The 16233-nt window shown below is 35.7% G+C and overlaps 3 protein-coding genes across 8 annotated transcripts; 1 reads left to right on the top strand and 2 right to left on the bottom strand.

Moving 5' to 3' along the window:
• Positions 1 to 310: 310 nt before the first annotated feature.
• On the bottom strand, positions 311 to 6113 carry LOC110821253 (Integral membrane HRF1 family protein). The gene is made up of 5 exons (XM_022051031.2): positions 5921 to 6113; positions 5313 to 5467; positions 4582 to 4680; positions 4344 to 4495; positions 311 to 792 (listed from the first exon to the last, which is right to left on the bottom strand). The coding sequence occupies exons 2-5, from the start codon at positions 5463 to 5465 to the stop codon at positions 405 to 407; spliced, it is 792 nt and encodes a 263-aa protein (XP_021906723.1). The 5' UTR covers positions 5466 to 5467; positions 5921 to 6113; the 3' UTR covers positions 311 to 404.
• Positions 6114 to 6257: 144 nt separating this feature from the next.
• LOC110821550 (uncharacterized) lies at positions 6258 to 15149 on the top strand. 6 transcript variants are annotated; one of them, XM_088220155.1, is made up of 8 exons: positions 6258 to 6438; positions 7094 to 7203; positions 8019 to 8168; positions 8294 to 8532; positions 9220 to 9330; positions 9823 to 9864; positions 10326 to 10461; positions 14874 to 15149. In XM_088220155.1, exons 1-8 carry the CDS (start codon positions 6333 to 6335, stop codon positions 14919 to 14921), a joined length of 942 nt encoding a protein of 313 aa, XP_088076281.1. In that variant the 5' UTR covers positions 6258 to 6332; the 3' UTR covers positions 14922 to 15149. The 6 variants fall into 6 exon arrangements, with proteins under 6 accessions (XP_088076281.1, XP_088076280.1, XP_088076284.1 ...); XM_088220154.1 differs by having other exon boundaries at positions 14871 to 15149; XM_088220157.1 differs by having other exon boundaries at positions 6259 to 6438; positions 10338 to 10461.
• Positions 11959 to 15312, bottom strand: LOC110821321 (pfkB-like carbohydrate kinase family protein). Its single transcript, XM_088220153.1, has 4 exons — positions 14914 to 15312; positions 13928 to 14260; positions 12690 to 12806; positions 11959 to 12402 (listed from the first exon to the last, which is right to left on the bottom strand). The coding sequence occupies exons 1-4, from the start codon at positions 15310 to 15312 to the stop codon at positions 12265 to 12267; spliced, it is 987 nt and encodes a 328-aa protein (XP_088076279.1). The 3' UTR covers positions 11959 to 12264.
• Between the last annotated feature and the right edge of the window lie 921 nt (positions 15313 to 16233).

Raw genomic sequence — 16233 nt, 5'->3', positions numbered from 1 at the left:
AAAGAATTTGATTAAGACAAACACAATTTCTGAAATATGTATAAAACCTCCACCATCAATAACTCGAGTTCAATTCATCTAAACACCGAGTTAAATTCGGCTATAAATCAGTGTTTGGGCTACAAATCAGTGTATACATATACAGTCAAGAATTTGCATCAAATACGGTGGTGTCTTCCAAGGAACTTTCAGTATCAAGAGGCTCTCCACATTGAGAAGTTAAAAACATTCAAAGAAACTCCATTTAGAAGTCGGAGTGAAAGGGGGACGTTTCACTGGAAAATAACAAATAAAATAATCGGCCAAGATCTAGAAAATCAACTATCACTCAATTGCCTGCAATGATTCCAAAAAGCTGCTATAAACAACAGAATTGTTTATCACTACAAATACATGGAAGCAGTTTAAAACAGCCAGTTAACAGTAATGTTGCCAAGCCACATGAAAAGAGGAAACTGAGCCAGAGCAATAAAGAGCAGGAGATAATGGTGCTTGCTCGAATCATAACTCCGTACTTCTGCAAAGAGGACCCTCTTCATTGTCTTCACTAAGAAAATTCCCATGCATAAGCAGGTCCATGGCATCAAGAAATAGTACGAGTATTTCAATAGGATCCTCCCGAGGACAGCTATACACATTCCCGTGAAAGTATAGCCTGCATATGCGACGATGTCCAGCAAAGGTGCCTCTCCACTACCCAGTGAGAGCAATGTTACTTTCAGCAGGGAGACCTGCATGAACCAGCCAAGCAACCCCTTGACAAACAACCAGTTTAGAGCTTCTGGGCTAAACCTAGAGAAATTTGATTAAGAGACTGTGTTGAGTAATGAGAAGAAAAGGTAGTAAATTACATAAAAATGACAATCTAAAATAAGTTCCTTTATAAATATAACTGTGCAACCTAGAAATCAATCCCCAATTAAATGACAGGACAAAATAAGTTTGTACCAAAGTTTACACAAGATGACATATGGAAAGGGATTTAGGCAGTCAATTTACAATTTCATCAAATCCCTTTTTACGAGAGGCATATTCTTCAACAGAAAATTCTTTATATGATGCAAAAATATACTAAGACTTAAAAGGAAATAAAGGTGGAAACAGGAACAAACAAGAATAAAAAACCAAGAAAAGAAAGCTGCTTAAACTTGTGATAAAATTTCATTCAACTGCGACAGACTGGAAGGTGCTTACAACTGGGATACATTACATTTAAATACTATAGATTGGGAAGGTGATTTCACTAAATTGCCTGGATTTAAAACTAAATTCAAAGAACTTGTAAATTCAAACAACTTAAAATGAAAATTCTACCAAACTCCAACTGTTGAAATGGAATGTGAAATCCTGTGAGAACATTTCATCATTATCTAACTTTATTTTTTTTTCTCTTCCCCCTTATCTAAAATAGAGATTACAGTTAATTTTCAATGTCAAGACAGCCTCTCCTCCAAATCCACCATGTAAACTACCAATTCTACACTACAGTTGGAAGGTGTCTAGGATAAGGGTAAATTAAACTACACCCCTAAGTCCCATAGGTTGGAGAAGGTGATTTCACTACGCATCTGGGACACAAAACTAAAGATTAAAAAAACCTGTAAGTTCAAACAATTTAAAAGAAAAGTTCTACCTGAATGCAACTGTTGAGAAAGAATAGAAAGTCCTGGGACCAATTTAATTTGGATTCCCACTATCTAAATTTTTTTTGGCTCTCTCCTCAGTAGATTATCCTCTCCCCCTCTCAAGGCCAAAACTAAAGACCAAAAGAGCCTGTGCGTTCAAACTTCACCCAATTAAAAAAAAACTACCTACACCAACTTTTGAAATTATCTATATTTTCCATCTCTCTCCCTCCATTTCTTTTGCCGCTTCTTCCCTTCCCTCCTCCTTCCATCTCTTTTAAGGCTCTTTCACCATTCTCCCTCAATCTTTTTTACTGTTCTTTCCCCTTTGCTTTTATTGTCTTTCTTCCTTCTCTCTTCCTTACAGATTCTCAGTCTCCCTTTACCTCTATGCCTCCCTGTTCCCCCATTTCCCTTTATCTAAAATAGAGACTACAGGTACTCCCTATAATTTCATAGTTTTTGGTGGAAGTTGCTATGCGAAGGCACTTCTCAAGTAGCTAATATTGTGTCACCTACAGCTGGATTTAAAGTTACAAGGTCCTAGTTCTTCAATTGCAAGGCTTGTGAACCCACTGATCCACTTAAAGGTTCCAGTCTTCTAGATATAATTAACTATACCTACTACAAGCTCAGTACCTAGACATACTTTCATAAAAAAAAGAGCCAAATATGAAAACAACAAAACTGCCAAATATATTGCAAACCAAAAATTCTAAGGCGTCAGTTAATATTAGATGCATTCTCCTTTGCTTCCGAGCTGTCTTACTGCTCAGGATTAACTTCGCAAATTCTGAATTGGTCTTTTTAGGGGAGGGGCAGGATACTGAGTCTTTAGCTGGGTTTTAAGGCGTAAGGTTTCAGTCTCTGCTTAAAATATTTGAGGTTCCCTCTTCGAACTAAGTTCAAATATACTTCTGCTTGGGATCCAGCAGTGACTAGATTTTAGAGAAGAATTGTGGGGTGCAAGAGGGGATTCCTTTCTAATGGGGGCAACCTCATTCTTATCAGGAGTGCACTCTCCAACTTGCCTACCTATTACTTCTCTTTGTTCGCCATCCCTGCTAGTGTGACTAAAAACCCAACATTGTTTTCTTTGGTGCAACTTTGAGAAGCAAAAGAGGTTTCACTTGGTTGCTTGAAACAGGTAAAACTTCCTTTCGAGAAATGGGCTTGGGATTAGATCAATCACTGAATCCAAAAAAGCTCTCCTTAGAAAGTGGCTTTGAGATTATGAACGATCAAGGTAGTATATGGAGGAAGGTGATCAAAACTAAATTTGAGATGGAGGCAATGCAGTGAAGGTCCAGGTAGCAAAGATTTCCCTCATCGTTTGGGTCTTTGGAAGAGAATTCTGTCTGGGATGAATTTCACAGACGTTTTAGATGGAGAAATTTTGGTTGGATGATTGAGAAGAGGGGGTGGGGGGAGGGGGGCACTATATAGTAATCTTTTCCTACTGTGGTCTCCTTGGCCAGCTATAGTGGCAGAGACCACCTCTTATGCCTCTGGCCTTGGGGTTTGGCCAGTGGACCTTTCAGAAACCTCAATGATTGGAGGGTAGATGAATACATTAATCTTCTTCAACATCCTTATTATAATTGTTATAATTGTTCACATGAGGGTATTGATCACTCGATAAGGAAGCTTGATCCAAGTGGAGCTTTTTCTGTGAAATCTTTCTCCTTTCAGGTTGCTAATAACTATCCTAACAATCAAAGTTCCTTTGAAGCAAATATGGAACTTAATGCATCTCCTTAGAGTTGCATTTTTTGATTGGAAAGCAGCAAGGAGGAGGGTTTTCACTACAAGCAACTGCAGAACAAGAGGAGAGATTCAAGTGAATGGGTGTTATTTTAGCAAGGGCGTCTGAAGCACCAAACCACCTTTTGTTATGGTATCCTTTATCATTTCCTCTCTGGTGCACTGCTTATGGGCTCCTGGGTGTGATTTGGGTGATGGAAAGGTCAGTGGCAGATGAAATTAGGAGTGGCGAGACTGTTACAACTTGTTCCCTTGGCTACCTTTCAAGTTATTTGGAAGGTGAGGAATAGGAAGGCTTTTTGAAGGTTATAAAATCTTCTGAGCAGCCTTAGAGGCATATGGTTCTAAACCTTTTTATTTACAAATAAGGATCATTCTCTTAATTTTACCAAAGATTTAGAGCACCTTATTGACATTTTGATTGAATTGAAAAATTGCATGTATTTGGGTTGCACCTCTTTGATGCCATGTTAATATTTTCTGAAAATAAAAATTAGTATATAATATATGGCACCAGAGTGCAACCCATATACAATGCCTAACAAATCTGTCATCCTAAATCCTCAAAATAGGGGGTGTCATGTTAGTATATCTCCTCTCTTTTTCTACTCATGACAATAATAATAAAACTCCCATTTCATAAGGAAAACATACCAAAAATAGTTGAGTAGAAGAAATTAAAGATAATGTACTCTCTTCTTTTCTTTTCAAAACTACCAGTTAGAAAGTTAGAAAGTTCAACCACATAGGGCCATTATCAACATTCTAAGTAGTCTCAAGAAATCCAGGGCGTCTTTGAAAATGTTAAAAAGTATTCTAAATAAAGTATTTATATCTACCAAATAATGACATATCTTCCCTTTTTTTGAAATAAAAGTGAATGACATATCTTCCTAATAGAAATTGCTTACGGACCAAGATAAGAATAGAACACAGAAAGTTTAACCAACTTACTTTCCATTAAGACCAAGTGACAAGCCAGCAAGAACAACGTAACTACCAAATGCCATAAATGGGATGTATAAATCTGGTGCGTTTATATCATAAATTGGGGGTTTATATGAGAGCCTACCCCCAACAGGTTCAGTTATTCTTGTCCAATGGCCCTGTAACAAACAGTTGGAAGAAAAAAGGTGACTAATACTGTAAGGGACAACTAGAAGGACAGAGTCACATAGAGAGATAAACTTACCCTGTGCAGGAATGGAAATAGAACAACTTTCAATTTGTTCCTCACGTATTGATCATTTACTTGAAAATAATATTGGGGATCAGAGAAGTACCTACTTATCTGCTCATATCACAGCCGTAAAAGGGGAAGAAAATAAGTTACTAAGGTTTTGTATCAAAAACCTTAAAGTTATCAAGCATGGATGAAATAGAAATTTGCATGTTTATGCAGTATTTGTCACTTAATCAACAATGACTAAAGAAAGTCCGTTCGGAGTCAGCTTATATAATAAACATTGGGTAGATGCAGGTAGCCGGGTAGATCTATGTTCGGAGAGAAAGAAAGATAATAAAGACAGTAGAAATGATTTTCAACATATCATAGACATGTTACAATGCATTCATTTTGAACTTTTAAGATGTCTGTTAAGAAAAACATATGTCCTTCGTTTATTTCATATTAATTGCTCTGGGCTCTCCTGTTTTGCAGAGGGCAACCCTAGAATGAATTTATTCGAATGATTGACAAAAAAGGTTCTTCTTAAAGGGATGACAACCGTTTTATAACTAGTTTTTCTTTTTTCATATATTTCAGTGCAAACTTAAGCAGAACAGTAACCTAAACTTTCCTGGAAGCATCATTCAAAATGATAGACTACCTAATTAGCTAAATTAAGCTAATTATATAAGTAGCCTTTGCAAGCTCAAACAAGAAAAGCAGTCATAGAGTTTTGACCTAAACATCCCACTCACATTGCTTTGCACGTACTCAGAGCTTGATCCCAAAATTTTTTCTCCATATGCACCAAGTCCACCTCGGATGAATCCAGAACCAGCTCCATAAAATGCATTCCCAAATGGATTAGGCTGAGCACCCCCAGTTTGGGCTCCAACGTTATTGTACATTTCTGCAATCAAACAGAAAAAAAAGAGGAAATACATTTAGACAAATAAAAGCAGAGGAAACGGACTCGGAACCAATAAACAACAGATTCGCTACAAGTACAAGCCCTCAGCGAGAGAGTCCAAACAGCAGTCACCCTCAAATATCAATACCAATATGAAAAATTACTTGGTGCCTATAGCAGAATTCACGAACTTTCAGCCAAAACTCTTAATTTATTCTTCAGATTCTTGTTAAATTACTCGAACAAAAACCGAACAAACAGAAAATAGAAACATGAACAATACTATTCCAAAAGGATGTGGGCTTCCTCTATTCAATTCAAGCAAGGGAATCGATTATAGACAGAGATCTTTAGCAACGCCTAAACAAATTATTCAAGTATAAACAAGTAAATATAAACGGTACATGTATATGGTAGTATACACGAATAGAGATTTGGATCTAGGAATCAAACCTTGGAAAGGAGATGACGTGAGTTTTCCGCGTGTTCACCGGCGAATAGATCGGAGCTCCGACGAGATTCCGGCGAAAAGTCTATTATCTCTTTTGATCGTACGGCGTAAAGAGCAACCCACCGCAGACCAGCGAAAACTGAGAAGGGAAAGTTGACGGTAAGAGAGAGAGAGAGAGGGGAGAAATAATTTGCGGAAGGGACGGGAGAAATAATTTGCGGAAGGAAGAAAAGATCACGTGGTAGACACGTGCAGTCCATTGGTCGTCACTTGACTAATCAGTTTTCGACACGTGGCAACTTGTATTTTGGAAAAAAAAATTAATTAAGAAAAAGGACGCAAAAAATCATGTCCCTGCACCAAGTTGAAGATACCCAACTTCCAGACTCCTGGTAGCTTCAACCTTTTGCTTCAATGGAGGTTTCAGTATCAGAAGAAGAGTTATTGAAAGTGCTGGATTCATCTCTTTCTCACATCAAATGGCGGCTCAAATCAGCGGCTAAGCGTCGGCTTGAGATAGGTTAATCTCTTTTCTATTAGCTCTTGAATCTTCTTTCATCGCTCCATTTTGCGTGGTTAATTATCAGAATATAGATTGAGTTTTTGAATTCTGCTCGGACTTTGGATTGGATTTTTTGGATCCTAGGTCTGATCGGGTTTTTTGTCTTACTTTCTGGGTTTTGATTGTGTTGGTTTTGCTATAGTTTTTTTTTCCTGTGATTCTCCAGCATTAGGCTTGTTTGGCAATGAGGAACAAATTGGAGGCAAGGAGAGAGAATTTTGAACTTAAACGAGTGTTTTACCACTGAAGTTGATAATTCTTTTATCTTTTATTATGTTCCAACCAGGACATGATTCAAGCTTTCTGTATTCACCTTTTTTATAGAAGCTATGTATATTGTTGATCTGCCAAGAATCAATTCAATATTTTGTGTTATATGCCAATTAGGTTTCAATTTTAAGACATTTTTTAATTAAACCCTTAGGTTTTCATAATTTTGATGCATGATAAAATGGGGAGTGTAGTATAGATAAAGGTTATAGCACAACATTGTGCATAGTATCACACTGTAGTCTAGCATACACACAACTAGTATGAATACGTTGATTATGGTTTAACATTGTGCATTTTTAATGTGGAAGAAATGTTGCTTGTGATGGTATTTCTCTGGCAGATGTTCTAGGCTTGTGCACAGGAATGAGGCCAGTTGTTATGATTGACTATGGTGGAAAAATGCCTGAACTGCAAGAAAATCTGCTTTCATTTCTTAAATTTTGCCAAAAGGTTAGGCTTGTATAATTTCACCAACTATTTCAACAAGTTCAATCACTCAATATCGTCTATCCAGTTGGCTCATTTCTTCTTCAAAACACTTGAGTAGCATGTATATTTTGTTTATTAGTTTCTTAATCTATGAACTGAGAATGTATTGGTGTATTAAATTCGGAATAGGATTGTATCTTCTCTTTCTATTCTTTCTTTACATGTCATATGACATATATACATTTTTCCTTGATAGACTTTTGGTAATCCAAGATAGGAACCTGTTTCATGTATGGAGGATGATTTCACCTAGTGGGGAACAATGAAAAAGTAAATTAAACTTATAATTCAATCAAGCATCAAAATATATTTATTTGGAAACACTCCCAACACAAACACCACCAACTTGCTCTTCTCATCAAAAGAATGGTGAAGCTATGTATGGCCAAATGGGATCCACTCATAGTTATAAACCAGTTCTGTCAATTTTTTTAAAGAAAGTGTTTATCCTTTTGAAGAAAAGAATAAATCTATTTCGGGATTATCCTGGTCTTAACACTTCAACCCTTGGAAGAAGTGCTTTAGGCATCAGGCTCATTTGTTTTAGCTGCATTTTGGAATTTGATTTGTTTGTGCAACTGTTAAGTGATATAGATTAGGATTTTGATCAGCTGTACAGAATTGCATGTTTGATCCTACATTGGTGGTCATGGGCATTTCTTTTGTCTTAATAGAATTTTGTAATCAGGAGGCAGTCAAAGTAGTCTCTGCTTGTCTTATTAGGAATTAATTATGTCAAGAATTAACCTAATCTCTTCGAATATTAATTTATTTAGGAATCACCCATTTTTGAGCACTTAAGGGTAATGGTCATCGAGGATATGATATATTTGACACATGTAAGAAGACTTGCTAAGTATGTAACATCAAGCTTGAACTCAGAAGAAGAATTTCACTTTGTCGATTTAGAACAGGATCCTCCAAAGGTTGCTTCTGGCTGTAAGCTTTTTTTTTTCTGCCATTTTCTTCATTCACATATATATACATATATATATATATATGTGGATGTTTTACTGTTTAAACTGAGGACTACTTTTCATTATGGCCCCAGATGATAAAAGGTGCCAAGGAAAGTTCACTAGTCATGCAACTTATGTCAATACAAAAGTTGTTATCTCAGAAATTTCCTGATGATGGGGGAGATAGTGGTTGCAGCTCATGTACAAAGACAGACTGTATGGCGAATATGAAATCCTCTACCAGTGAGCCTATTTCTTCTCAGTCTTCTGAATATATTGATCTAAGTTGCTGTGTGCAGGACACTCAGGTCACATTGCCAACTTTGAATGGGTAACACTCTAGTTGCATTTTAGTGTTCAAATGTATTATTCTTCAGTGTTATATATCTGGTCTATATTTTTCTGCTACATCATTTAGGCCATATTGGTCGTAAACTATGGCTTTTGTTAGTTAAACCATAAAGTTGAAATCGATCTTAAAATGTTTTGTAGTACTGTTTCTGCATTATTAGAGAATTTGTCTCTCAAATTTGACCAAAAGAAGCATGTTTCTAAGTGAAAATTGGCCCAAAATTATGTTTTTTTTAAATAAGGCAAAAATTGTCTTGTTGCTGGAAGCATCAATCAATTTAATTACTTGCTTATAGGATCTCAGTTCTGCGGCCAACTAATGGGGCTTGCATATCAATTGAAATAAGAAAGTTATGTAATTCAATTATTTAGTGACAGTAGTATTCTCTTGCATGTGCCCCATTAGGACGTATTCAAAACTGTTTGTGAGAAAGATATAATTTAACTAGGGTGGATACGATATCCATTGAAACATAGAAAACTGCCTTGCTGAAAGAAATTCATATCTCAATTGATGTAGAAACTTGCTTTATATTTCTTCTGTTTCATTAACCATACAATTCCAGAAATCCAGATGCCTCCACAGCTTTATATTCTAAATTCGGAAGTGGATACTTCAATACCATTTTATCCTAGTCTTCTAAATCAAGGTATTAATTTGTTTCAGATGGCTTCTTGGTTATCCGGTGGTGTACTTATTTGGCAGGGATCATATAGCAGATGCTATTTACAATCTATCCACCAAGTCCCTTCGGATCTTCAGAGTTCTGGTCTCCAGGTTTGCTGCTATACTTTTCTGTTGCTGAATAAATTATTCAGTTTTCAGAATGACTGATACTGCTCACAGGCACTAAGATGATAATTATAGTCATCTTCACCCATGTTGCACTTACATTTAATTGGCACTTGGATAGATTTCACTTTGACAACAAGTATTTGTTATCAAGTTATGATTATATTAAAAAAAAAAAAATGAACTACTGATTAAATATAGCACATTTACAACAACTACTAGGATAATAAGTGAGAAATTGTTATGTAAGATCCATCTTTTCTTAGAAGGAAGAAACTGTTTCCTATGTACTTTCACCCTAACTAAGCTATTATTTTTGTAGAGGAATATATATAGTTTCCAAAAAAAATAGAATGACAATTGTCTACAGAGTGTTTAAGAACATAGGAGGAAGAAAGTGCTAATGGGAATTTAAGTATGGCATTGGTTTCATATGAGCAGAATTTTTCATCGATGTCTATTTTCAAACTCTTGCAGGAACAATATTGATAAGGTTTCTCAATCAGAAGAACTGATGAGGTAAAATTTTGAACTATATTGTTCAGTTTCTCCCCTTCGTAATTATTGTTCTGCAACAGAAGTATCATGATAATATGTATATCTCTAACTGGTACATTTTTAAGAGAAAAAAAATGAAATACATATATTAACAGGGAGCACACTATATATATTAACAATGCGCCAGAGGGTGCCAGTGCTGCCCAATTACAGAAGACTTTACAGTTTAGTCATAAATTTATAAGGTTCACTAAATTATCGGCAGAACTAAGAGATTCTTAACTGAAAAGGAAAAGAAAAAGCGTGTCAAACCATAAATCTCTAGTTCTACCAAAGGAAGGAGCAATGCCCTTCCAGTGCCTTCTTAGATAATTGAGTATATTATCATCACCATCGTTACTGATACTTTAATGAAAAGATTGCCAGTTCACACGATATTCTATATGATAAAATTGGCCTGGCATTTCAATTACTGTCTAAAGGTGGATTTGCAGTTTCTCAGTGCCATATGACCTGAGCATGGGAGGGAGGAAGGAGCCGTGGGCCGAAATGTTCCTGACACAGATGCAATCAAAACGGGAAGAGTGTAAGCAGACTTGGAAGTCCTTGGAGATGGAGGTACTTGAGTGCTATCCACAAGCAATTGTGTTGTAGTTAAAACATATATAAATTTAAAAACAAAAATTAAATAATATGTTTGTGGAGCCGTAATCTCACTCTATTTTTGTGTTTTTCAAGAAATAGTTAAATGAAATTCTGAGTGGTACAAGAGAGAAAGAAAGAAAAAAGGTTCCCTTTATGGTTTTACCCTAACCATTACCAAAAGTGACTGTGCCTTCCATATTTCTAGGTTTCTACTCCTATGCTTATAACCTTTTGCTTACCAAAAGTTACTATTGCCAAATTAGGGCTCCTATCATATTTGCATACTTAAAAATGCTTGTTTGACTTAGTTTAAATTGTAGCTTGTAAACTACAGTCTTTATAAGCTTTTTAATAAACTGGAATCAAATATTCTCTTAATCATAATAATAATGCTGCAAATAATAGAAAATTATCTATTGGCTTAGCTGAGTCTGAGATGTTTCCACATGTTTCAGACTTTTTGTTAAGATAAACAAACAGTGATGTTGAGTTTTATCTCAACTTACTTTGTCTATGTTAGTAAAGAAAATGAGATATGTAAGTCGAACATAATATATATATATACATATAATAAGTAGAAAAAGTGTATCATTGTCATTTACTAGCTTTTTATAGAATAAGATCATATTTATGAACTTTCCTAATTACAGAAAGAAAGCATGAGTTTGATAGTGTGCAGTAACTAGTTATAAACATTGAAAGATATATTACATATTGCAATTGGTCAGTTCAGTTAAGAACCAGTCGATACTCTTTCCCTTTTTTTCTTTTTCCTTTTTCCTTATCTCTCACTCTTGTCTTCTCCCTAAAAATCCTTTTGCTTCTCAGCAAACTCCCTAAAACCCGGAAAAACTTTCTCCTTTCTCTCTCTAGTGTCTACTTTCTCAATCACTCCCTCTATGCTCACCCAATCTTGGCCCCTGATTTCTCCTCAAGCACCTACTCAAGCCTCTTTTCTCTTCAGCTGCTCCTAATTGCAATACTCCTGATTGCAATAAGTAGATTCCCATGACTACAATCAATTGTAGCAATGTAATTATCACATAATTTTATTTTGTAATTACTGAAGAAAAAAGTGATTCGCTCTTGGAAGAGTAATGAGCATGAGAAAAAGTTATTTAAAAAAAAAAAAAAAAGCATATGATTCGCAGAGCAAAGCTGGCTAATGAGAGCTGCAGCCTGCCAGGCTAGTCATCAAAGGCTAGCGTAGTGGTTGAGTTAGGTCCAGGTGATAATTACAAACAACCATAAATGCATCAAAGTGCTTCATTGGCAACTTCTTACCAACCAAAACTATCCAATTTCATCTCTTTGGATTTTTCCCATTTGATACTGACAATTCACATCTTGAAATCATCACATCATATTATATTGTATTAACTATCCAGTTTCGTATCTTTGGACTTTTTCCCATTTTCTTACCTTTAAAAAACCAAGCTTTAACCAAAAACAAAAACAAAACCCACTCACTTTCATGGTCCAATCATTCAATATATTAAAATTTAAACAAGAACCCCAAAAGTTTTTATTCACTAACTTGCCTCAGCAGGAACCCTCAAAAGTCTTGCAAATCCTGAACCAAGGCCAGAAAGAGGAAAGAGAAGCAAAAGGAGAATTTTGAGAGGTTGCTGTCTCTCTCTTTTCAGTAGATTGTCAAGCAAACCCCTCTTTGGAAAAAAGAAAAGAAGAGAAAGAACAAGCAAACCAAAAACTTAAAAAAGAAAAAGAAAAAAGAAAAAGAAAAAAATAACCAATGAAGGGAAAAGAGAGGTATAATCAATTTCCTAGTGCCCCTTTGAAGAGGCCATGAGCTTCAGCCTCGGTGGGGAGAGCAGGGATTGCTCCCTTCTTGGTAGTTGTGATGGCTCCACATGCATTTGCAAATCTCAATACTTCCCTCAGTCTCGCTTCATCCTGTCAACCAAAACCAATTATTAACCATCCAAATTTTGGAACCTAACACTATGAATATATATATATATATATATATATATATATATATATATATATACATACGCCTCCACGCAGAACTGAAAAATTACCAGTGTAAGTTTATGATCCTTTCTCCTCTCAGTGGTATATCTATGAATTCCCCTTATTGGTTACTTCAGTTTTATCTATGTTAACATACACTCCTCTCACAAAATAATTTCCCAACACGTACAAGAATTAACATTTATTATATGAAGGTCTTTCCTTACATCGATCAAGGAGTGATCATCAACAAGCTTGCACAGAAGTGCACCAACGAAAGAATCACCAGCTCCAGTAGTATCTACAGTCTTGACATGGAAGGCATCAACTGCTCCATGGAAATTCTAGTTTGTTGAAACCAAACAAGAGGAAATTTTAGCTTATATATAGGCATTGGTAAAGACTCGTGCTATAAGACATAAGTTTTGAGCAAATGCAATAAAATTGAAAATACTTGTATAAAAAACTCATGTAGAAAATTTAAATTGTAAATAATTATATAACAAGTCGTGTAAAATTCCATCAATGTTCACACTTCCACCACTCCTTACAAGAATCTAATCAAACTGGAACAAAATATTCACACCTCCTACATGGGTAAAATCATAAAGATGTAAGGCTCCTTAGAAAAGGATTAGACGTAATCTTAACTAGATTCAAGACGGGGAATACACCTCGTTACCATTCTCCTTCAAATTGTAACTCATATATGGATTAATATAAAAGATTATGGGAACCCTCCACTTAGACTAACTAATTAATCTCGTTCAACTTGCCAATATTTTGGTGCCTAGAGTTCATTTTAATCCATCCATGCATCCCTTAGTTGGACCCAAAAACTTGAATCTTCCACTAGTCAATAGTTTTGATTATGACCTTGCAACCCTTGGGTTTAAATAAATTCATAAAAGGGTGGGGGGGGTCAAGGAGAAAATGGCTGAGATCTACCCACCTACCACCACAAAAAAGTAATTAGCAAATATCCAAGTTTTCACAACTTGAAGAGAAAAACGTTTATTATAAAACTATTTAGGGCCACTAATTCTTTATATTCTAAGAATTTCTGCAGATAGTAAAGAAAAAAAAATAGTGGTAACATAGGAAAATCAGACAAAGAAAAAACACATGAACATGCTCAGACAAATAATTTCTACAGTTCGCAACAGTTTACACAAGAACCCAGACAAAACCCAACAAAAATATTTTTCATTGAATCATTGCTGACAAAAACCCAACAAAATATTTTTCATTGAATCATTGCTGACAAGGTTGATTCCCCACTATATGAACTCCACGCACTGAACAAGCGCGTGAAACATATCTTCACCTACCCATCATCGCTACAAGTCAACATTTGCCAACCAATGGGGACACAGTATATACACCCTTTTTGGTCAAGTCAAGAAACGCATACAGAAATAAAACAAAGCTTTCAACAGAGTTTTAATGGAGATTTCAAGCTTACCTTGGTGTAGTACCTGCAACCCTTTTCCCCGAGGGTGACCAGGAGGAGTTTCAAGTTGGGATGCCACAGAGACATGGCGGATTCATCGTCAATTTTATCACTGCCGGTGAGGAACTCAAGCTCCACATCGCTGACCTTGATCACCTCCGCCTTGTCCCATATGCTCATGATCTGCTCACGGGCATAATCCGCCGACGGCCACAGAGGTAGCCGAAGGTTAGGATCGTAGGACAACAATGCTCCGGCTTCTTTCGCCACCTCCATTGCTTTCATGTGGGCTGATCTGCATGGCTCCACAATCAAGCTAATCGACCCGTAATGGAACACTTTCGCCTACACCCAAAAAAAAAATCACTCCAATTTCAAAATCTACAACAGTCTAAATGACAGATTACTGGTCGTTGATAACTTCTTCTGTCTTCCAAAGTCAGATCTAAAACGTGACAAGTTCGACTTTTTTTTTTTCTGAAAATAAACGTCATATCTTTTTAAAAATACCATTTAAATCGAAAACTTGGAAACAGAAATAATCCACCATTTTGGAAATATTCAAGGAGAAGAAAAAAATTTAAATTTTGTAAAAAGGAAAGAAATCAGACAGAGAGGTTTTTGAACTTCCGATATAACCCGGTAGATCAACCCGGGAAAAAAAAAAGCCGGTGACTCCCGCCATTCATGACGATAAAACTGGGATATTTGCTTCCTTAAATAGCCAAAACGTGGGTCCCACACGTGACGTGTCATCTTCTTCCCGACGAAGATCACATCGACGAGATCAGCACAAAAAAAAATTATTTCTTTTTTAATTTCTTGAAATTAAAAGATAAAAAGGAAAAAAAAATTAGGATTTTGTTCGTAGATCTTGTGTGAGATTTGGTAATATCAATGAAATTAAATTAAATTGAATATATATCTGGTTAATAAAATGTATAATGTGATGAAGAAGATGCAGGAGAAACAGAGGAAGAACCAATACGGCGACGTACAGATCTGATCAGTTCAAGGTTGAGCTCGTCAGGCGTCAAGAGCATATCGGCGCTAGGATTCCTGTAGAACATGAATTCACGCTCTCCGTCGGCGCGTAAGGTGACAAAGGCGAGTGCAGTTCTTGCTCCCTTATCGAAGTTAACGCCGTCGGCGACGACGCCGTTTTCCTTGAGGATCCCGGCGAGCATGTGGCCGAACTCATCATCGCCGAGTTTTCCGACAAAGGCGGCTTTCCCGCCGAGCCGAGCCACGGCGATTGCGACGTTGGCTGGGGCTCCGCCGGGGGCTTTGAGGAAACCCGGAGCCTCGGCGAGGGACACGCCGGAGACTGTGGGCACGAAGTCGATGAGCATCTCACCGAAGCTGACGATCAGGCCTTTCTCACCGTTGGCTGCCATTTCTGATCACAAAGAGAGAAGGATTTATCAGAGGTTCTTGTAAAGAGAGTTACAGAACTAGAGACAGAGAGAGAGAGAGAGAGGGAGAGGAGAGGAACGAAGAAGAGAAGGGGGGGGTGTTTATAAAGACGGAAAATGAGCGGAAATAATAAACGGGATTAGGAACGGATAATTTTTTACTAATTAGGATTATCGTCAACATCTCCAGTAAAAAGAAAAGGATTAAGTTAAGTAATTATACTTAAGTTTGCTTTTATCTATTTTTATTTAATTTTAAAATTTTTAACTAATCCTATTCGTATTAATAAATAAATAAAATATATAATTAAATTACACATAAAATTAATTTAAAACAAAAAATACTAATTTTCCATTTGTTTATTTATTATTTTTTATTTTCTGATTTTATTCAAACTATTATTTTTTTTAAATATTAAATAATAATTAAGGTAGGGTGGCTATAAAATATAATATAATATATAATAATATTTTAAGTACATTGTTTTATAATTTAAGCGACTAATCCCGACGTGGGTCCCAGTAATTTTTAATTAATTTTTTTTATTTTTTAAATAAAGAAAATGGTCAATATCCATCAAAATTTAAACAACGAACTAAAATAAAATAAAAATATTGAAAAAAATTTAGTTGGATTATTGGTATATTTATATATATATATGTATATGTGTGTGTTATATAATTATAATATATATATATATATTAGAAAATAAAAGTAGTATACAAAAAAACCCATAGTTTTCTATTTGATGGGTACACGTTCACCCACGGTTTCTTTCATGCACGTGACCCCATCTTAATGATGTTAATAATTTAATAAAATTTGAAACCATATTATATATAAATTATAATTAATTAAATAAATTATTATGAATATATATATATATATATATGAGGAATACA

This window comes from Carica papaya, chromosome 5, assembly GCF_054855325.1.
Source record: "Carica papaya isolate Zhongbai chromosome 5, ASM5485532v1, whole genome shotgun sequence".
Taxonomy (NCBI): Eukaryota; Viridiplantae; Streptophyta; class Magnoliopsida; order Brassicales; family Caricaceae; genus Carica; species Carica papaya.
The sequence above is the reverse complement of the archived record's forward strand: the minus strand, read 5'-3'. Positions and strand labels throughout refer to the sequence as shown.